The sequence below is a fragment of the Harpia harpyja genome, chromosome 5 (genome assembly GCF_026419915.1).
Source record: "Harpia harpyja isolate bHarHar1 chromosome 5, bHarHar1 primary haplotype, whole genome shotgun sequence".
Lineage (NCBI taxonomy): Eukaryota > Metazoa > Chordata > Aves > Accipitriformes > Accipitridae > Harpia > Harpia harpyja.
The window spans coordinates 20285526-20309614 of NC_068944.1; the positions used below are offsets into that span (position 1 = coordinate 20285526).

At 39.1% G+C, this 24089-nt stretch overlaps 1 protein-coding gene across 1 annotated transcript in view; it reads right to left on the reverse strand.

The window, feature by feature from the left end:
- Positions 1–24089, reverse strand: part of VAPA (VAMP associated protein A) — a 33546-nt gene that overhangs the window by 5879 nt on the left and 3578 nt on the right. The window contains exons 2-3 of the mRNA XM_052787812.1: positions 6823–6975; positions 1095–1198 (exon numbers count right to left, since the gene is read on the reverse strand). Coding sequence (XP_052643772.1) covers positions 1095–1198; positions 6823–6975 — 257 coding nt within the window. The remainder of the gene's footprint in view (positions 1–1094; positions 1199–6822; positions 6976–24089) is intronic.

The following is a 24089-nucleotide window of genomic DNA, read 5'->3' on the forward strand; positions in this document are numbered from 1 at the left end:
TTATATCCTCAACAAATAGTTACGTTTCACTTACCACACATAACCAAGAGCTATCAGAGCATATTAAGAAAAAGTAAACCAGACCAACAGGGAAGAGAGATGTTAACTTTCTAGCTACATGTTTCAAAAGCTTAAGAAAATCTAAAAGGTTTTCCACTGTTTCCAGTGAAGAGTGATGCCACAAGTAGTCTTTGCCTTAATTTAAGGGGACAGAGCCTAAACCTGCAAAGGTCTAGTGGATTTCAGTGATTTATAAAATCTCACATTTATCCTCTGTTTCCCCTCTCTTCCTCTGCCTTGAGTGAACATTGAAGTACCTGTGTAAACTCAGGCATTCCTTAAAACAGCCTCTAGAGACAGAAGCCTGTGCATCATTCCCTTCCACCTTAATATACATGCTTATGGGAGTCCACATACACCCTAAAGGGCATGTTCTGACAACTGAAGCCTTCCTTCCTGTTGCTGCCAGCTTGTAATCTCAGAAACAGCTGTCCTTACTTCTGAACTAACAAGCACAAACCTAAATATCTTCTTTCTGGATCTTTCATGAGACCAATCCTGCCCAAGAACTGAATCTACAACATGTTCTATTAAAACAGAAAATAAATCTATCATTTGTGCTGTGTTTAGCCACTTGGTATCTTGTAGGGAGACATAACTTAGTCTTCCAAATGTTTTAATTCATTATGAACCTATCCGACATTTCACTTAAAACACTTTTCAGGCCAAATGCACCCATTTCATACAGCTTCAGGCTTGTTGTTTAAACATACTCTTGATTCCTTCAAATACAATCTGTTTATCCCTTTCAGATTAGCTGCATAGAAGGTACAACATGCCCATATTTTAACACTGAACTGACCTTAACCTTAGATTCACTACTATTTCCATTCAACCAGTCCACTAGGGGAGTTCTAAGAACTGAGCTTGTATTTAATATTAAAAACCCTGAATCACATATGGAAGTCACACTTCTTCAGGGAAAACCCAATTCTCCAAAAATAAACTGCAAAAACATGATTCATTTACACTTAAGCCTGATTTTTTAAGGGGAAAAAAAAATACAACAGTCATTATACCCCATTTTTACTTACCACTGCTTCCATATCTGAAATATTTGGTGGTGCATAGGTTGTTTGTACCATAAACTTGTGTTTACTCTTCTCATTTGGGTCATAGTCAAAAGGCTGCAGCATTACTGTTCAGAAGAAAAAATAAAGCATAAAACTGTGAGTCTTCAGCTAATCCCTGTAACAAGCATGCTATCCACTTTAGATTTGCTCCTCACTGAACACACTGAAAGTTAAAATGCAAAGGCAGTGTTGAAAATAGAGCAGATACACACTGTAGCAACAGGTACTGAGAGGAAAGATCTTAAAGTTTTTCAGTCTGGCATAGCTGACATGATTATTTCTGTAATTACTATAGCTAAAAGACATTTCATATACAAGTATGAACAAACAGATCCTGTAAGACAAAAAAAAAAAACCTCAAGCAAACATCACAGGACTTTTCTTTGGAACAAACACATTTTATGATTAAGTGAATGCAAAGTTAAAGAATTGTAGCACATGTTATGATAGTAACTCAGGGGAAAAAAAAAAAAAAAAAAAGAGGGAGAGAACCTACATTAGGTAGACCACCAGCAGTGGGGCAAGTTCAACTGACTTCTAAAGGTATATTAATGTAAGCTGGGAGCAAAGCTATTAAAATACTTCATTCAAACTACAGTTATTATAGGAGGTAAAGCTGCCTAGGGCTTTAATAATAAATCTTTAAAACACTTTCAAATTGACCTCTTTAAAAAAAAAATTCTAGTTATTAGTGATGTAATAACTACACAACACATTTTACTGAGGTTTTAACATTCTTAACTCTAAGTCCAGTCTAGCAGTTAACATTGGACCAAAAGTACTCCAAAATCCAGGTACACACTTTAATTATATGGCAACTTTTGGGCCTCCACTGCATTTTACTAGCAAAGAAAGAGGGATGGGATTCAAAATCAAATTCCCTGCAACGGCAGCTTTAAGTGGAACATTAAAATAAAGCTCATAATACCTGCTCCTTGCATTTTATCTTATGTATTTTCTTGCTGCGTTTTCAGCTTTCAGCACACTGTAATGCAGATTTTAAAAAAAACCAAACAAACCCTTCTGGATGAAACCAGACATTTTTGACACAACATAATTTGTGCTAAAAGTACCAGAGGTAGAGCATGCAAGTGGTTCAGACTTTCTTAATGACAGCCTTTTTACTGTACTTTCAGCTTTTCAAAGTTGAAAACTCTGTTGGCCAAGAACAGAAACTCATGTTTCTGAAGTTATTGTTTTGAAGTGTGCACAAGCTCAGTGAAAAAAATTACATCAAGGACAGTATTTATAGCCTCCGTTATTTCTACCGCACTACAATACTTCTAAATCAAAGCTTTAATTACAGAAGCACAGTACCTTCATCCACCCAAGTTGTATAAGGCCATCCAGGAGCAGACTGTATGTTTTTACACCACATAGCGGTTGTCCAGGTCACCCTGGCATCACTATTTTGTGTGTGGTTTCTTTAGTTCAAAAGGACTGAAATAACATGATGTCTATAATAGAGACCAGGAGATTAGAACTTTTATAGGATACAGCTGCATATCCAGGGGCATAATATAAGAGTTTGCAGAAATACCTGAATACACGAGGTTTGTTATGGTAGTGATGGGGGACTACTGAAGCAGAGGTATGGATATACAACCAGCAGAGTCTACCTCCAACCATACTGTCTGTCTGGAGCGGACCCTGAAACAAACTATCATGTTAGCCCCCTTGTCTCCTTTCAGAGACAGTTAGTTGCCTTACTCCAGATGGGAGTACAGGACCACACAAATTATATTTAAATATGTGTATGTGGGCACACTTGCAACTTGTTCTACCAGAGGATAAGGACTCAGAACGAACTGTAGAGATAAATTATTTGACAGTGTACGTACACTTGTATTCCACGGAATGGGAATTCCAGTTCAGTGTATCTTTATACAAAATTAAAAGAGAAGGTGAAGTAGTTTCAGATAAAGATTTAAAAAAAACCCCAAGAATTCCATTTATGGAGCCCTGTCAACAGATATCTGTATATTTACCTATTTTACAGCAATGAAAAAGCTATAGCAGAAATACTGATTTAGCTAGAAAAACAGATTGTGTGCTCTGAACAACCTTCCCATATATTCTAAACCAATTCAGTCTGTAGACTCCAATACTGCTACAGTTTTCAACAGTACAGTTATATTTTCCACAGTTCTGAATCTTCATTGGATGTGTAGCTCAACATGCTTCCCTTCACAGAGAGTAAATTCTTCATGGCAGGATTGAACTGCATTAGTATATAAAAGTATCAGTATAAAAGTACAGTATCAAATTACTAACTTGGCCTTTCCAAATTCACTAGTACCTATGAAAAAAAGTTACTTGTTAATTGAATTACACTGCCACCTAACTTTAGGCCTTAAAGGCCTTAAATACTAGTTACAAGTTGCAGGTGTTTGCTACAGGATGATTATCCTTCTCCTCCACCCCCCCCCGCCCCTTAAATGTTATATACAGCATAATCAAAGGATATGTGAATAATCTGATTCAGATATTTCAATTTCACAAATAAAGCACATAAAGCAATTGCAGTATTTGACATGCTTCCAAACAATCCTATTTGGAAAGGTTTAAAAATCAGGTTTCCTTAATCATTCGTCTCGCTGTGGTCCAAAACATAACTGATCAAACTAAATGCTTCTTCCAGGTATGGATGCTATAGCAATTTATCTCTTAAGAATTGTTCCATCAACAGAATACTGACTAGCATGCAGTACTCCAGTTTTCTAAAGCCAAGGGAACAGATGGAGTAACCTGAAAGATGGCAAAGCCAGCTTTCCATCCTCAGAGAACTTCTTCACGTGCTGGCAGAATCCTTAGATAACTAGTTAAATAACTTTATGTTCTTTGACCACTCAGCAGCAGCTGAAAATCTGATTGAATTGAAAAGCAGCAGAAAAAGACAATCCACAAATTCAAAGAGCTCTTCGAGCTCTTCACGGTTTTAAGTAAACATGGAAAATCTCATGAACATACGAAGCCACAGTTTTCAACATGCTCTTGGAATCCCTGAGTAGTCCAGTGATCACTTCTAGGGGAATTACAACAAATAGTTATGAAAGCAAGCCTCTTGTTAATAGGCCTAGGTTTTCTACACAGGAGGGCTTTATATCCACAAAATACATCTTAAAGGGGTCTGAAAACCAGAAGGAAGAACCGTAATAAGTAACACTAACAAGTTGTGAAGGAAGAAGAGTAACACACTATATTCTGAAAAGAATAATCAACAACAAGCAATTGTTTTTAACAAGTTAACAACAAGCAATACATGATGCAATAATAAATAGTTAATTTAGGGCACCAAGATAAAGAAAAACAGGTCTTACCAAATTAGTATTTTTGGGAAAAATGTATAAACATGGCTGAAGAAGGTTACCTAGTGATTCACAATTGAATGATAAACAAAATGCCCATGGACTTCTTAAAATGACTGTTAAATCACATCTCCAACAATGAATTTAAAAACTGGCTTGACTGTAAATCAGCATGATGCATTATACAGGCTGAAGACAGCTAACACTATCTCAACATTTAGTTTTGAACACAGAGTTTCAGCCCATGGTATCCTGTAGTGATCTCTCTCTGCACAACAATGTGACAGAAATCTATTTTTAATTATGTAAAAGATGAGTCAGCACTGAAAACATTCCGTTGAGAGATTGATGAGATAACAAAGTGGGTCACTAGAAAAATTATCTCCGCACTTATCTTACCAAGTGACCCAAAAGAAATTATATGCTTAAAAACAAAAATACGAAGCTTTGGGGAAGAGAACTTAATTCTGAAAAGCACTGTGGAGTCGCTATAACTAAACAACGAAAGCATCTTGGGGTTACTGTAGCTGCATAATTGCATGAGAATCCAGTAATACAGAAAAAGGATATCAAAGATTCCCTGCTATGCAAACTGAAGAGTCAAGCAGTATGACACTGTTTCCCTTTACTGGTGAACCTGAAGCTGAAATACTGTTTACAGCTCCAGTATTGCCTCATTTAAAAAACTGAAATATTCAAAGCACTAAAATGATGATTTGTAACTATGAAAACACACTTTACAATAGGCAAATGGAATCCTTCAATCTATTCAATTCCCTGAAGAGAAAGTCCAGCAATATCTTGATTGTGATGTATGACTACCCATGGGAAAGATTCCTGACACCAGATCAAACACACAGTTAACACAAAATGGCTGTAAGTCAAAGTTGAAGACAGAAATAAAGTTGGCTTTTGACTACTTGAATCTTGAACCAATTCTCAGTAAAATGATCTTTCATCCACAAGATGCTGGACTGTCCATGGTAAGCAAGATTTAAAGGGTCACATTCTACAGATCATACTAGATTAGAAAACTGGTCTTTCCTTCAAGGAAGGTTACTCTAAGGTTTTAATCAATCTTAAATATAAAGTTTTCCTGAGGTATTCCCTGCAACATTTGAACATATCACCTGAAGCTAGTTCTCCAGCTTCTTTTAAACTTCCCGAAGGGTATAAGGATATGAATCTGAAACGCTCTGAGGATTGCTCCGTTATTTCCCTTTTGCTTTGCTCCAAGGGTTCTACAAAAATCAGCTTTCTTGACTTAGGAGGTCTAGGAGCTCACAACTGTTCTGCCTGTGATGTCTACAACCTGTAAGACCACAGCCTATAAAAAGGGGATTCCCCTCTCTCTAAGTTGGGAAATATGGTGGGTCCAGAGAAATAAAGAGTTTCTCACCTCTCACAGTCACTGGTTTGAGAATCCCCTTTATTCTGGAGATTCCTACCTCAAAATGATCAGGAGAATGACCTACGAAAATCATTTACCAAATCAGAAGACTGATACCCAGTCTTTTCCCATTTTCTGGAGAACACCTGCTCCCACGATTACTAACGCCTGGTCTTTTTGACACTGTACAGTCCAGTATAGGATTAGACCATTATATGTCCAGCTATCAAAATTCTGTGGATTGTCAGAATGAAGTACGTAAGCCAAACCTACATGGAGTTTCATGGAAAAAAATAGTATTCTCTGGCTTCAGGGCTCACACTGCTGAAAAGTAAGGGTTCTTTTTTTAATCCCCTCACCCAAAAAAACAAAAACAGAATAAGGACAGAGTGTCTCTATAGTGAAACATACTAGATTTTTCAAATTTAAGGGCAACAAACTGCTCCACCTACCTAAAATAACAGAAAATACAATTTTTTAAAAGCAATTTAATGAATGCCACTTAACATATACTACTGTAATAAATGGAAGAATTATGAAACAATAGAGTTCAGGGACCAATGCTATGGTCAAAACAACTAGCCTACAATTGTGAATGAATTTTTTTTTTTTTTAAAATGTAATGAACTGTCAAATGTTAAACTTTAAACACATCAGAGCAGCCAAGCAATGCCCTACTTCAAGATACAAGCATGAATAGTCTGAAGCAAAGGTACTGTTAATGTCACTGCCCATTTCCAACTTTTCCTCCTTTCAGAGAGCTGCAGATAAATGTGACGAATGGCAAGTATTTCTGTATGGAGGATTTTTCATGTATCATTGCAGCTCTATGTCAAGTTGACGTCGCACTAATGAAGGGGAACAGTTTTATTTTTAAAAAAATCTTTTTAAAAAGCTGACATACTTTGAACAGCCTCTAAGATCAAGCATTGGAGAACTTCATAAAAGGCCTAAAAACGCCTAACCTACAACTGCATGTATCTGTTTTTACCTGAAACAATTACAGATGATCCTGGGTCAATAATTCCACTGTTTGGCCTCACACAGTATCGGCGAGGTGCTGTGGTCTTCACTTTGAAGCATACTTTTCTATCTGATGGATTTCGTAGTTTAAGATTTGTAGTTACTACATCTGTAAAGGGACCTGTAAAAAGAGTTGATTTTTTTAAAATATGTATGTATCTCTGGAAAAGAAATCTGTTTATACAGTACAAATTACTCTTAAAATATAACTTGATGGCAACAAACTTCTTAAAGCAAGTTAAATCATACTTCTGTTAAGCACATATACTGTTACATGCAAAGTATGCTTTATCACCTTATTTATAATAATATACATTACAGCAGTGAACAAATAACTCTTAAATAGTATGACAGGCTCAAGCTGCTGGCACAAAAAGTTCATATATACATATGCTAATTTTACCAAATCATTCTTAACATTTTAATACCTAGAAGGTAATGGTCATATGCAAAAGTAAATTTTGTTGGATTTTTCTTTAGGAATAGAAGCAACACATACTTCGGAACCCTTTCAAATGTTTAAAGAAAGAAAACACTGTGATACTGAAATATGCTAACTGCTCTTGAGATTTCAACTTCTATTGTGCTTCTGAGCTCCTACAGACTTGACAGAAACAGACATCAGCCTCATCTTTTACACTCAAAATAGGCAAGAGATGATACGCTGTTTATGCACATACTCTAAACTGTGTTTAAGTTAAACTATCAGGATAGGAATTGCCTCTAAGACTGGATTGGACAAGAAGCATAATTTCAATGTCAAGCTGCAAAACCACGTCTTCTGTCAGAGATCACCTCCATGTGATGCCATACAGCAACAGCACAAAAAGCAAGTAAGGTTCACGGTGTCCTGAGCTTGTTAATCTCCCTTAGGGTTGTGTCACCTGAAAGCAATACTGCACAGGCACTACAAGAATGCAACTTAGAAAATGGAATCTCATATGAACATGAAATGTATTCAATAATACTTCATGTGTACATTAACTTTTAAGAACCTTCTTTATTGTTCTTTAAAAATTACACATTCAATTACTACAAAATAATTTTAATCAGTATTGAAAACATGACAACTACTTTTCCATTAAAAAACCACAACGAAAGCAAACTTTAAATTAAACTGGATTAAAAATATACGTGATATGAACAAGTGGTAAGGTACAACAAAACCACTAACTACATGAGACAAAGGAAGCCAATTCTTTTCTGAACACCTTATTCCACAGAAGTGTCTAGACTACTCTGAAGGAAACAGTACTGGCCAGCATCAAACATGTTATGACACTAGAGGGCTCACTATCTGAGCGATGTCTTTGTTTCCATAACTCACTCTCATTCCAAATCCTTGATTTTGAGAGAGTGCTAAACAGTCTTGACACAAAACACCAGGATACAAATCAATAAAGGACTAAAATGGGAATTACTGAGAATCAGAATACCGAGGTGTAGATGAAGATACACATGAGCTAGGTTTACATTCAATGAGGCTCTTTTGAGAAAATAGGAACTGGTATTACTTGTCTGAAACTTTCTAATCTGGCTTTATACGGTGGACGAAATAGCCACCCTCTCAATCCAAGCAAATTTGACACAGCCCCCAAGAAGAAGATTTACAAAACTACTTCAAAGTTTCCTGTCACTTGCCTCTTCACGGCTCTTGCAGGATTCAGTTGCACTCACTTATAGAGCATGATCCAAAAATAACTCCCATCACTCATACCACAAGCTGAACTAAAATCAGGCAGCTGAATACTCCTCTAAATCTAAGACTAGCAATACACTCAGAAAAGACCAAACATTTACTCTTTCGAGCTTCACAAACATTTTTGAGGAAGTTATTCTGGGAGTTTTACTAACAGTCATCTAAGCATTGCCTTTGCAGTGGCCAGCAGCATACAGCACCTTGAATCTGGCTTTCAAAAGTGTGGGTTGCTTTTTTTTAACTGCAACTCTAGAAAACCTGAGGAGCTCTGCTTCTCCATCTTCTCAGCTACTATTACTAGGGAAATTCTGCTCAAAGGAAAAACAGGCTCAGTTCAGAGGCTCATTTTGAAAGGCACAGTCACCTAGAAAAGAAGCTGCACTATTCAAAAATAGCTTATTTCAAGACAAAGAAGTAATGAATTTATAAACTGATGATAAACTGTTTTTTAAACTTTAAAAAAAAGAGTTCTGCTTCTTTTGAGACATGAAAGGTCCCCTCAAGTCTGCCTTCTCAAAGTGTATAATAAAGAGATAGGATTCAAAATACTCTTCAAATTATTCTGATATTTACTATAATTTCTAACACCACAGATAATTAAAAAAAAAAAATTCTGCTTTTGTTCCCCATGTACATGAATGCAGTGACCTCCTTTGCATTTCCTGGATAATTCCCAAAAAAGAGCCTTTAGCTCAGGGACTTTTTTTTAGTATCAGACATTTCTTTCAGAGTGGACTGAAATTTTTTTCAAGGTCTAGAGCACCCTTCTGACAGCTTTACCTTTCACCTGCTTCTATAAGCTTTAAAGAAAGAAAAACTGTATAAAGCCTCTTGAGACTCACAACCATCAGATTCAACAAAGAGCTGGTAACAAACTGTTGCACAAAAAGAAAAGACGACTAAATTTCACTGTTCCTGCAGAACCCAGCTATTTTGGTAGTTTAGTAGCATACCAACAGACAGCACTGATCTGAGCATGGACAGGCAGGAGCAGACACAAGGATAGTAAATCATAAAAAAATGTCTATTACCATTCAGAGGAGCCACACAATCTAAACTAGCACGACACATCCTTCAAAAAAGAAACCATGCAACAGCAGAAGGATTCTGGAGTTCCCATTCACACAAACATAAATACCGCTACCCTTGGGGGAGTGGGGAAATAAAGTACAAGCTGGCACTAATGGCCTGAGTGCAAAAGCCTAAATCATGATGCTTCCTTGAGAAAAACAAGAGAAGGCAGGGGGAGAGGGAGAACCAGGAAGGAGAAATGTTTTATGTCATGCTGCACAGACTGCAACTGAACAAGGAAAAGAACAGGCTAAGACGGATACAGACATTCTGCACATGCACCAAGATGCATGCCAACTTCATCTCAGAAAACATGCAGCTACACTAGGACAGCATTATACTCTCAAAAAGAGCATCTCTTTCTCTCTGCTTGCATGACACCCAGGCCAAAGCCGGTTTTTATTTGAGCACTTAACCTCAGACAAGCTCATATCCAACTGTACCCACCACACAAAATACCTCATGAGTACTCATCTACTGTTGTTTGCCCAATACTCCCACTGTAAACTGCTTAAGACTATCTTTTGTCTTATAATTGTAGAACTTAAGACAATGGACTTCTGGATCTGCAACTAGGATTTTCAGAAGCTGTAGTAATTTAACTAATAAAAGGCTCAAGCTATACTGATGTAACTATGATGTCTAATGACAAGAGATTATTGCTTTATAAACCTGTAATTTCAATCTAACAACCTCTGGGAGTCAGACGTACTTTAAAGGGGACAGGGAGTTCAGCAACGCACTTAGTAGTGTAAATTCAAGACGCCAATTACAGCATCTTCCTAGAATAAAAGTTGTGAGAGTGCCAGGTTATTCCAACTGTTTTGAATGGAACAATGACAATCCACGCCGAGATTTTTCCTCTCTTTTTGACTTACAAGGGCCTTAGAAAGGAATGACAAGACACCTGCCTAATCACCCTCAGAAATACCAGAGATCTCCAAAATCATTATGGACTGAATTTCTATTCCGGCAATCTTACAGTGCAGCCACCGCAACATTAATGCTGGAGTTGCCCCTGGCAACTACACATCTCGGACTACAGCAACTAGTGGGCAGAAAGAAATGACACAGATTCTGAAGAGCCAGTTTCCACTGCTGAAACACAGGGCCAAGTTTCCCAGCCTGCCACAAGCTTGCCAGTTACACTGCAGTAAAATCAAAATACTATGTACTACTGGACAGGTAGGACCTGTACAGAGATCTTTTTGATCAACAGTGTCATTTTGTCTTCAAATTCAGGTCTCCTTCAGTTCCTCAGCTCCAAAAGTCGTCCTTCTACCGCCTGGGACAGTCAAACATACAGGAAAAAAATGACGTGAATGCCTTTCTAGAGTGGGAAGGAAGAGCTTAGACAAACCTCCTCGGCCTGTGGTACCCCTGGGAAAGGTGAGAGATTACTGCCAGTATCTCTAGTTGTTGCTAGTACAGAGTGAACATAAAGAACTTCTGAGAAGCGGACAGGGTTGGGTATCAAGAAGCTCCATTCAAAACTAGTAAGGCTGTCGTAATGTACACACAGAGCCCATCACAGAATATCACCTCTACCTAAAATTGGATAAGAAATTATCTTTTTATTAAATTACATAAAATCTTTGATAATTAACAGGCAGATAACTTGTAGAGTTGTACAAAAAATGAGGATGCATTATTAAACAAATTCAACAGCATTTTACATGAAACAGCTTAAGTGTTAAGTATATTGTCCTCTTCAATTTAAGACATTGAACTGTAGCTGTTATAAAACCTAATACCTAAGCTGACTGCCAGAAAGCACTCTATTTCATGCACAGAACTAAAGTTCATTTAAGCTGTAAACTGTAAACTGTACTGGCACAGTAAAGTGATATATTCAGCCACATCTAAAAACAACATAAGTACACATTAAAAAAGTACACAGACTGGCAAAAGGAATCCAAACTCCTTAAAATGTGTAAATTACAGTGTTAACTTCAAAAACTATTGGGATTATATGCTTTAAGTGGGATGCTGTTCTTTGACCATTGCTTCAACCACCTTTGAAATTCCAAGAGCACTTGAAACATACAGAACACTTCAAGGCATCTTTACCAAAGCAAACACAGGCAGGGTAGTTTTCTTTCAGCACACAATAAAGTCAGGTTGAGCAGGTAAAGAAAAATAATTTACTGCATTTGACAATTTGAGCCCTAATGAAGTAGAAAGGAGTTAAAGTCAGCAGGATAAAAACTACCAGTAGTATTATAAAGCCAGCAAGAAATATTTTGAGAACAAGTTCACTGACTTTTATGATAGACCTGACAGGAACCGATTAAGATCTCCATTAACTCATTCTGCCAGAATTAGAAGTAATGACAGATTAAAGAAAGAATAAGTTAAATTAACATAGCCCCATGTAATGTACATTCATATGAGGTAATAAAGAATTTTCTAATTTAATCATTTGACATAACAGTCACAGAATGGTTGAGGTTGGAAGGGACCTCTGGAGGTCATCTGGGCGAAACCCCCTGCTCAAGCAGGGACAGCCACAGCCAGGTGCCCAGAGCCATGTCTAGATGGCTTCTGAATATCTCCAAGGATGGAGACTCCACAGCCTCCCCAGGCAACCTATGCCAGTGCTCGGTCACCCTCATAGTGGGGGGGGGGGGGGGGGGGGGGGGGGGAAGTGTTTCCTGATGTTCAGAGGGAACCTCCTGTGTTTCAGGTTGTGCCCATTGCCTCTGGTCCTGACGCCAGGCACCACTGCAAAGAGCCTGACTCTGTCCTCTTTGCATCCTCCCTTCAGGTATTTGTAGATATTGATAAGATCCCCCTAAGCCTTCTCTTCTCCAGGCTGAGCAGTCCCAGCTCTCCCAGATTTTCCTCACAGGAGAGATGCTCCAGTGTCTTCATCATCTTTGTAGCCCTTCACTGGATTCTCTCCAGTATGTCCATGCCTCTTGTAGTGGGGAGCCCAGACCTGGACCTAGCACTCAGCTGTGGCCTCACAAGGGCTGGGCAGAGGGGGAGGATCACCTCCCTTGACCTGCTGGCAACACTCCTCCTAATACAGCCCAGGATACCATTGGCTGCCTTTGCTGCAAGGGCATATTGCTGGTTCATGGTCAACTTGGTGTCCACCAGGACCTCCAGGGCCCTTTCTGCAAAGCTGCTTTCCATCCGGTCAGACCCCAGCACGTACTGGTGCCTGGGGTTGTTCCTCCCCAAGTGCAGGACTTTGTACTTCTTGTTGGAACTTCACAAGGTGCCTGTCAGCCTGTTTCTCCACCTGCCAGTTCCCTCAGCATTCGTGGGTATATTCCATCGGGGCCCATGGACTTAGGTATGTCCAGTTTACTTAAGTATTCCCTGACCTGATCATCTTCCACCAAGAGTACTGAAGGAAAGATGTCTAAAATGAAAGAGACCGGTGTTCTGTAGCAAGTCAAAACTACCTTGACTGTCAGATAAGAAAACTTATCTTAAGATGTACAAAAAGCACTTAATTGCTCCAAATGGGATTTTATAGTACTTTCTGGAAAAGGCATAGGTGACACAGCTGACACAAAAGAAAGTGAGAGGAATGTTTTTTATTTCCATAAATTAGTTTTAAGAAATTAATATGCAGACCTCTGTGAAAACCATCTGAAGAGAATCTGTAACATGCATTGCCAATGAACATAATTCCTTCCTCTTCAAATAGCAAACCCATGACCATTCAAATACCTTCGTCAACTGGAAGAAAAATTCCAACTCTGACAGATCACCTATGTTAAAATTATTCACGGTTTATGAAGCACAACAGCTTAGGTTTCATGGATTAATACTTCAACATTATAGGTCTGAATAATCAGGAATAATCAGTGGATGAAGGTGCAAGATTAATACCTACAAATAACCATGGCTCTCAGGTAGATATCCATATATTAGAGCAATAATACAGAATATTTCACTTGTTATTATAACCTGGCACTTCAGAAATAGTTATTAGTTTTATCATCAACCTGCATGTAAACGTCAGAATGCAACAAAGGCTTTATAAGAAAGCTGACACACCTCAATGTCCACAGCTCCTTAAGGCTGATTCTAGGCTAGCATTGTTTACCAGGGGTAACATGAAATTTTATCTGAGCTCCCCACAATGACGTGCTGCCAGCATCCATGCTGATGACGTATCCGTCAAAGTTTTTTCCTTCTAAAAAATGCTGAAACAATGCGCATTTTTTTAATCCTAAAAGAGCTCATCTTCCTCTGTCAAAGGGGCAAGCAGAGCTTATATACGGCTATACAGCTTATTAGAGGTGCTTGTGCAGATGCTGACATGCATGCTTTAGTGGGGGCTGGTGTAAGAATCATAGAATGGTTTGGGTTGGAAGGGACCTTAAAGGTCATCTAGTTCCAACCCCCCTGACATGGGCAGGGACGCCTTCCACTAGACCAGGTTGCTCAAAGCCCCATCCAACCTGCCCTTGAACACTTCCAGGGATGGGGCATCCGCAACCTCTCTGGGCAACCTGTCCCAGCGCCTCACCACCCTCACAGTGAAGAACTTCTTCCTTATATCCAATCTAAATCTACCCTCTTTCAGTTTAAAGCCATTAGCCCTTGTCCTATCACTACATGCCCTTGTAAAAAGTCCCTCTCTGGCTTTCTTGTAGGCCCCATTTAGGTCCTGGAAGGCTGCTATAAGGTCTCCCTGGAGCCTTCTCCAGCTCTCTCAGCCTGTCTTCATAGGAGATGTGCTCCAGCCCTCTGACCATCTTCATGGCCCTCCTCTGGACTCGGTCCAAGACATCCATGTCCTTCTTATGTTGGGGACCCCAGAGTAGCACAGCAGAATCACCTCCCTCGACCTGCTGGTCACACTTCTTTTGATGCAGCCCAGGATACGGTTTGCCTTCTGAGCTGCAAACACACATTGCCAGGTCATGTTGAGCTTCTCATCAACCAACACCCCCAAGTCCTTCTCTGCAAGGCTGCTCTCTGCCCAGCCTGTATTAATGCTTGGGATTGCCCCGACCCAGGTGCAGGACCTTGCACTTGGCCTTGCTGAACTTCATGAAGTTCACATGGGCCCACCTCTCAAGCCTGTCAAGGTCCCTCTGGGTGGCATCCCTTCCGTCCAGCGTGTTGACCACACCCACCACACAGCCTGGTGGTGTCAGCAAACTTGCTGCAGGTGCACTCGATCCCGCTGTTCCATGTCCCCGACAAAGATGTTAAACAGCGCTGGTCCCAATACCGATCCCTGAGGAACACCACTCATCACTGCTCTCCACTTGGACATCCAAGCCATTGACCACAACTCTTTGAGTGAGACCATCCAGCCAATTCCTTATACACCGAGTGGTCCATCCGCCAAATCCATGTCTCTCCAATTTAGAGACAAGGATGTTGTGCTGGCCAGTGTCAAATGCTTTGCACAACTCCAGGTAGATGACATCAGTTGCTCTTCCCTTATCCACCAATGCTGTAACCCTGTGGTAGAAGACCACCAAATTTGTCATGCATGATTTGACCTCCATGAAGCTATGCTGGCTGTCACCAACAACCTCCTTATTTTCCATGTGCCTTAGCATAGTGTCCTGGTTTCAGCTGGGATAAATTTAATTTTCTTTCTAGTAGCTGGTATAGTGTTTTGGATTTAGCACGAGAAGAATGTTGAGAACACACTGATGTCTTCAGTTGCTGCTAAGTGGTGTTTATACTAAGTCAAGGATTTTTCAGCTTCTCACACCCAGCCAGCAAGAAGGCTGGAGGGGCACAAGAAGTTGGGAGGGGACACAGCCAGGACAGCTGACCCAAACTGGCCAACGGGGTATTCCATACCATGTGACATCATGCCTAGTATATAAACTGGGGGGAGTTGGCCTGGGAGGGGATCACTGCTCGGGAAATAACTGGGCATCGGTCAGCAAGTGGTGAGCAATTGCATTGTGCATCACTTGTTTTGTATATTCCAATTATTTTATTAATGTCATTTTATTGTTGTTATTATTATTATTTTCTTCCTTTCTTATCTCAACCCACGAGTTTTACTTTTTTTTTTTCCCCCCGATCCTCTCCCCCATCCCACTGGGTAGTGCAGGAAGTGAGTGAGCGGCTATGTGGTGCTTAGTTGCTGGCTGGGGTTAAACCACAACACAGTTTCCAGGAGAATCCGTTCCGTGATCTTGCCCGGCACGCAGGTGAGACTGACTGGCCTATAGTTCCCCAGGTCTTCCTTTTTTCCCTTTTTAAAGAGGGGTTATGTTTCCCCTTTTCCAGTCAGTGGGAACTTCCCCGGACTGCCATGACTTCTCAAATATGATGGACAGTGGCTCAGCAACTTCATCCACCAGTTCCCTCAGGACCCGCGGATGCATCTCATCAGGTCCCATGGACTTGTGCACCTTCAGGTTCCTTAGACAGTCTTGAACCTGATCTACAGTGGGCGGTTCTTCATTCTCCCAGTCCCTGCCTTTGCCTTCTGCGATTTGGGCAGTGTGGCTGGAGTACTCGCTGGTGAAGACTGAGGCAAAATGTTGTTGAGTACCTCAGCCTTCTCCATGTCCCGGGTAACCAGGTCTCCCATTTCCTTCTGGAGAGGACCCACATTTTCCCCAGTCTTACTTTTATCACCAACATACCTATAGAAGCTTTTCTTGTTGCCCTTGACATCCCTGACCAGATTTAATTCTACCAGGGCTTTGGCTTTCCTAACCTGTTCCCTGGCTGCTCGGACAATTTCTCTGTATTCCTCCCAGGCTACCTGTCCTTGCTTCCACCCTCTGTAGGCTCCCTTTTTCTGTAAAATGGGAATTGAAACCTTTTGCCTGCCGCTCTGGTAGAGAAAAGACAGAAATACAATACAGTGGCATTTCAAAGCAGACAAACAATTTTTTTCTTACTTTTTTTTCTGGATCAAAATTTCATATTCATCCCAGCTTGTTACTGACATGTTGTTAGTGGCCAAAAAACAGTAAAAATGCAATAAGCATCTATGTTAAGGGTGAAGTACAGCCACAGATCGTTACCATGAATTCTAATAAAGAGAACATTATCTACCTTATAGATTAGATAAAATACAGACTAAAAGGAGATTGTCCTGCATTTGATGTTATATATGAACAATGGTTTCTTTAGCCTCAACAACAAACAACACTATTAATAAGATAGTATAACATGGAATAACTTCACCCAAATATATTAATGTTTGTATTTAGCTTAAGCTTTAAAATCTAGCAGTCTGAGTCCAATTCAGTCATATATGTCTATTCTTGACATTTTTCCTATTGAAAGAGTGCCACTAGTAAAGAACTGTCATGTCACTAACATCAAAGGCAAGTTTGTTACTTAACCTCCACCTTGTTTTGAATTCCTTACTTGCAATTTATGCTTGCCAAATACACATTAAGAGCAGACTAAAATTGGTAGCTCATAATTCTACTAGGATAAAGTCTTAAGAATCTAATGATAAAGTATTATTCATCCCAAAGCGCTCTCACCATTGAAATAACAAGAACAGTAGAAATACTACTGCTGAACATGAACATTTAAACCAGCAAACTATCCCCAAAGTCCTGAAACAACTAAGTAATATGTACAAGCAATCTTTCAGTACAGATGCAACATCAACAATTTAGTTCAGTAAGGGCTGTGTTATAAACCCCGCCTGCTGGAGCAACTATTCTCTTTACTTGCATAAGGTAGGATAACTAATGAATTTGATAATTACAGAGGCTCTTAGATTTCAAAGAATACTATTACAAATAGCAGATCTGAACAACAGAACTAAATAAACAAATAACTTTTCCCTTTTTTTCCCCTTTTAAACTTGCTTTGTATTTTAACCTGCTATAGCTTACAAAAGGTTTCAGTGATGCTGAAAAGTCCCGATCTGCTTTTTAAAATATTCAAATATTCAACAGCTTAAAATATGCATGCATCCTCAAATACAAAATTTCCAACTGGATACACCTTTCTGATCTGAATTGCAACATATAAGGTACTCTTCAAACTCCAGAGCAGTAATCAGAATCCTTGCAATCATCTCAGATGACAGCTGTAGTGGCACACAGAAAATCAGTCTTTCCACAGAATACCTGACCAAAAGCTGTTACCTAGCACTTTTCCCAGTGTGCTCCAAGAACTGGGTATCAGAGACCAGACTCAAACATTGAACAGAACACCAGAGCTCTTGTGGTTTTCACCAGTTTCCTTGCAAGTAGTATCCCAACAGTGTAACAACTTCACTTTAAAAATAAATTAATTTCACACTTCTCCCACGGTGGACAAAAGCCCAGACGGTTCTTTTAAAAAAACCCCAGTTTCAGGTGTTTGACTGTTAGATGGTGTCCAACCTCAGCATGTAACACAGAGCCCAGTCTAAACAGGCTTATATATCAGACATTAAAATTTCCTACAGACAGGTCTAGCTAATCTGGACTACCTCCCAAAGACATGAGCAGCTCACTTCAGTTTCAGGGTGACCTTTCATTCTCTGGAAGTACAGACTACGGTTCTCCATCTCCCAAATCTCCAAAAGCCAAGTACAGCATATCACAGTCACTCAGGAAAACAAACACCTGGTTTAAATAAAAGTTGCATTCAGTCACAGTCTTGTCACTCAGACAAGATCATAAACTCCATTCCCTCACTACCTTCACATCACAGTACTGAGCTGAGCTAACACAGCCATGCTTCCCAGGACCAGTCAGCTGACGTGTACAGAAGCAACTAGAGCTCTAACTTGAGCTGCAACACGGAACATGTCTAGTAGATTCTAGTTTTTACTTTCACTGGGTCTACTAGACTTAGTGGCCAAATTAACATCATACTGTTAACATGTTAAATCAACATCATACTCCTATGAATTATAATTACTAAGTTTACTTCACATATGGAGCAGTTACTCCTATGTATACGATTTTTAAAAGTATGAACATCCCTTCTTACAAAGAAAAAAACATTAAACATATATCTCAGTCAAGCTATTCTAATGTCTTGGAATGTAACATGACATACCAGCTTCTAGCTTAAGTACATCATTAGGTACCACCATTGTCCTACCAAACTTTCAAGAACATTGTAACCTCATGACCTAGGAGAAGCCTTCTGAAGTCCAGAGGACACAAACCATTTTGTAAGATGGTATCTGATGAATTTAAAACTATTTTTGCACACATAATTTTTAGAATGTTGGTTCAGACTGACACAATTCATATTTGAAATTCAACTAGTTTCTAATGATCTAAATACATTCACAGCCACTTGATGCCAATTCCTTTTTGTACCAATCCTACCCTTTAGCCTACATAGCTTTTCTTTTCCCCAGTGCTTACTTTTTCCAATATATTTATAGATAGCAATCAGATCCCCTTTCAGTCTTCATTTTGCTAAGATAAACAAGCCAAGCTATTCTACTTCACTTACATTAATAACTTTTTCTTTGCACCATTCAGATAAAGCTTCATCAATGCCATAAACCTTGGCATTAATACTTCCCTCACTACACAACCGCAGTCTCATATTTGCCCCGTTTCATGACTCATCACACTTGCAATAAACCTGTGATTAAGTACTAGTCTCTAGTTTTACTCCTTCATCACTTTCAACTAAAATGAGAAAACAGCAGTTCTATTATTAGCACACATCAAACGCACAAATTTTTTTGCGTTCATCACACCTCCTAACTTTGCATTACCAATGAGTTCTACCAGCACAGTCCCACCCATACCAGGGTCACTAATGAAGATACTAAACCAATTTCAAACATGACACTGGTCCGTCCTTTAGAAATGTCCTTATTAAGCTTCCAATAGCCTAACAGCTGTGCTGCAGTTTATTTTATAGCTTGTCCCTTCTCTACCTTACATTTTTCCACTAAGCTCTTTTACCTGCAACTTAATTATTAGTTTTGCAGATACCTCTGTATCAAATAATCAATATTCAGATCATGGAACAGACCCTCCTAGAAGATACGTCAAAACATATAGAAGACAGGTAGTTAGAGACAGCCAGCATGGCTTCACCATGGGCAAATCGTGCCTGACTAATCTAGCGGCCTTCTACAATGGAGTAACTGCATCACTGGACCAGGGAAGAGCTATGGATGCCATCTACCTGGACTTCTGTGAGGCCTTTGATATAGTCCCGCCCAACATTCTTATCTCTAAATTGAAGAGATAGGGGTTTGACAGATGGACTGTTAGATGGATAAGGAATTGGCTGGGTGCTCATGTCTAAAGAGTTACAGTCAATGCCTCAATGTCCAAGCGGAAACCAGTAACGAGTGGTATCCCTCAAGGATCCATACTGGGACCAATACTATTCAATGTCTTCATCAATAACATAGTGGGATTGAGTACACCCTCAGCAAGTTTGCAGATGACACCAAACTGAGTGGTGATGTTCATTTGCTTGAGGGATGGGATGCCATCTAGAGGGACCTTGACAGGCTTGAAGGGTGGGCCCATGCAAACCTCATGAAGTTCAACAAGGCCAAGTGCAAGGTCCTGCACCTGGGTCAAGGCAATCACCAATACCAATACAGACCAGGGGACGAACGCATTGAGGGCAGCCCCACAGAGGAGGACTTGGGGGTACTGGTGGATGAAAAACAGAACATGAGCTGGGAACGGGTGATTGCAGCCCAGAAAGCCAATCATATCCTGGGCTGCACAAATAGAAGCGGGGCCATCAGGTCAAGGGAGGTGATTGTTCCCCTCTACCCCGCTCTCATGAGAGACCCCACCTGGAGTACTGCATCCACCTCTGGGAACCCCAGTACAAGACAGACATGGACCTGTTAGAGTGGGGTCTAAAGGAGGGCCACAAAAATGGTCAGAAGGCTCCATTCTCCACAGAAGGCTCTGAAGAAAGGCTAAGACAGTTGGGGTGGTTCAGCTTGGAGAAGAGAAGGCTCCAGGGAGACCTTATTGTGGTCTTTAAATACATAAAGAGGGCTTGTAAGAAAGACAGAGAAAGACTCTTTACCAGGGCCTGTAGTGACAGGACAAGGGGCAACGGAGTTAAACTGAAAGAGGGTACATTTAGATTGGACATGAGGAACAAATTTTTTATGATGAGGGTGGTGAGGCACTGGGACAGGTTGCCAGGAGAAGTTGTGGATGCCCCATCCCTGGAAGTGTTCAAGGCCAGGTTGGATGGGGCTTTGAGCAACCTGGTCTAGTGGAAGGCGTCCCTGCCCATGGCAGGGGGGTTGGAACTAGACGACCTTTAAAGGTCCCTTCCAACCCAAACCATTCTATAACTCTATGAAATATTATAATGACATCTGGTAAATCCAGTGGCAAGATCAGATTTTGTTTGGGGGATGCACACAGAAGACATGAAAAAAAAGACACAGATAGAGAAGGAGGTCTCAGATCAGACTGGCACATTCTACCCAGGACACTCATGCTGCATTTTATTCCACATTCCGTGTATCTCCAGGTCTTTGTTCTTTCCTCTAAGGCTTCGCATACTATCAAGGTCAGACCTATTTAAGCACTGAAGTGTCAAATTAAGAATTACCCCAAGTGAGACCACATTTTGAGGAAAAAAAGGAACGAAAAATTCTGATATGACTATCTTTTTAAAATTCAGGCAAACAATTATTTTTTTCTTTTTCTTTTCCTCCTTATTCATGTTGTTAAAAACCAAACACCTGAAGTCCTACACCAGGATAATATTTATCAAACTATCTTAATTCTCAAGACCTTGTTCATAAAGAAATAAACTGAAAATATTTATTTTAATTTGCATAACCATGTATTTCTAAATACTTTCAAACCATAAAATGAAATAAGACATCTACATTGCCAAATAATTTACAATGCAATGAAGTAACTGTATACAATACAAAAAACACTAAAAGGCAAGAGAAGCTAAAGAGGCCAAGATCACTATGCACCAGATAAAGTCTTACTACCCTAAGGAAAACAAAGTTACTAAAATTCTAACTTGTTTCTGCATTTTTATTTTCAACAATAGCACATCAGAAATTATCTTAGTAGAGTCATTTGGGTGTTTTTTTTTTTTTAAAGAAATTAGCTTATACAAATTTATCTAGCTCATCTGACAATAAAAGCCTTGTAATTTGACAACTTTCACACTGGAAAATGTAATACTTATCTAATTAGTGATTTTTTTTCTCCCCATTTTACAAACAGTAAGCTCTCTCCAGCAGCCTTTTCCAGCTTGAATTTACGGCTTGTAAGCTGTGCATGTAATAATCCTCTAATGACTGACGGTCACAAAAATCTGGTTAACAAACATCTCCCAAAGACAAAGTCGGTCAGAAAGTAAAACATATTCACAAACCACAGTCGAGCCGAAACAGGAACAACTTATAATACCACAATGGACAGACAGTGCACTAAATATTCAGACCTATTAACTGATGCATAAAATAGCTCCTCTTGTTCATGGTAAGCTTCTACTTTTCATCTTGGCCTTGAACAATGGTACAGTGTTCATGTATAATACAGTATTTTTTACAATATTAATAATTATGTATTACAGTGATCTAGAACACTTGCTTAGGCTATCACCAAGCAGAATGAGTAGGCACTTTATACTAATTACAGTGTAAAGGTGAAGCTTTTATACCAATGACTACAAGAGAAGTACAAGACGGTGAGGTTTGGATGGTGTTTCTCTGTTTAGTGAAGATGCAATATTAAGTAAAACAGAGTCCTACAAATTGCAGGTAAAGGACAAAACCTCCAAATCTGCACTGCTGTATACCTCTATCATCACAGGAAAATCTTCCATTATTGAATCTTAAAACACATGGCAAACTAGGTCTGCCAAAATATAAACTAACACCTATAATACACCTGACTTCACAGATCAATACAACTCTCTTTTTATTAGTTTTAAATGTGGTCTAACACCATGGTAGAGACATCTGTATTAACATAGTATCAGCTCATAAGCAACACCTGGTAAAAAAAATTATCTTCCTTTCTCTTCCTCAACACATTCCCACCAATCATTTTGTGTCTCAGTTTTCATTAATACCTATCATTAAAAAAAAACAAACCACCAAACCAAAAAAAAAACAAAAAAACCCCCCAAACCTAAAATACTAACAACTATTACATTTGAGCCAGGAAACAATGGATAGAAGCAGAGATACATAGAATGGGTAAACAATTCCAGGAATCTTTCTTGGATTTAAAAAAAAAAAAAGAAAGAAGTCAAAGACTACTTGTTGAATACTGAGTCATTCTATGGGACGTTCAATCTTCGTCATCACAAAATACTCAGCCAGCAAAAATATTAACTTAAATGGAATCATTTCAAAGTATCAAAAAGACACAACTGTGCTAGTAATCACAACTAGGATTTTTTTCCCTTTGCACTCCCATTGTTTAGTTTCAAAAACGTTCTTGAATGAAGATACCAGAAAATTGACATCCCAATCATCTTTTTTTTTTTTTTTAAACCTATCTTAGAAAGCTGGGACATCACAAATTTGCTCGAACTTTGAATAGAGTGAAAACAGGCGTAAAATTTGACATAATCAAGACACACACAAATAGGGCAGTAAGATCACACTTGAGGACTTCAAACCCTGCCTACGCTAAAAGATATCCTGGGCCAATTCTGGCAACAGACCTTGAGGGCAGAGGATGCTTTTAACGTTGAGCTATTTTTACCTTTAAATTCCACCCTCTCCATTTGCAGCAACACATAGCCTGTGGCTTTCAATGTTACCAATAGCACTGTAACAATTACAAAATAATCTACAGCAATATTTTTTTATTATTTAAAAGGTTGTCGAAATCTGCATTTCAGAATGAGCCATAATACTTAAGTGAAGTGCTCTCTAACTCAGCTGGAAAGAGTCATTTGAACATACACCAGCTGATAGCTGATTTTATACACTAAGAATCCCAGATTATGAATCAGATTAATAATCAGAAATTAAATATCATCTGTTATACTGATCTCTCCCAGTAATTCAAACCATCAAAGGGAAAATTTATTGCACACAGACATGCTCAAAAGTTGATTTTAGTCTGCTTACTTGCTGACTTATTTCCAGCTTCGAGGTAACAACAAACAAACAAAAAAAAAAAAAAAGGAAAAGTGTGCCTCATTATTTTGAGACATTTACAAAGGTAACGTAACTAGATTTCACACACTTGTAAGGAAGAACTTCAATAAAGGATATTAATTTAGAATATTCAGACATTTTTTTAGTGTCTGACTAGTCAGACACCTTGAATCACATGAAATTCAAATTCTGAACACTGTCTACTAATCTTCCACGGCTCATCAAATCAACTAGTGTTGATTTTCAGTTAGGTGTTGCAGAAGCATGTCTTATGACTGATTTAAAAATTTGGTGAAGGTTTTTAAAAAAGGACCATCATCCAAGACCAACTTAAATACACGTTACTTACAATTGCAAAACTGGCTTCTTTGACTTAAGGAAGACCAGGTTTCCATAAAAATGCTAGAAATCTTTGAACTGAAAACTTCAAGTGCTGCTATTTAACTACACAACT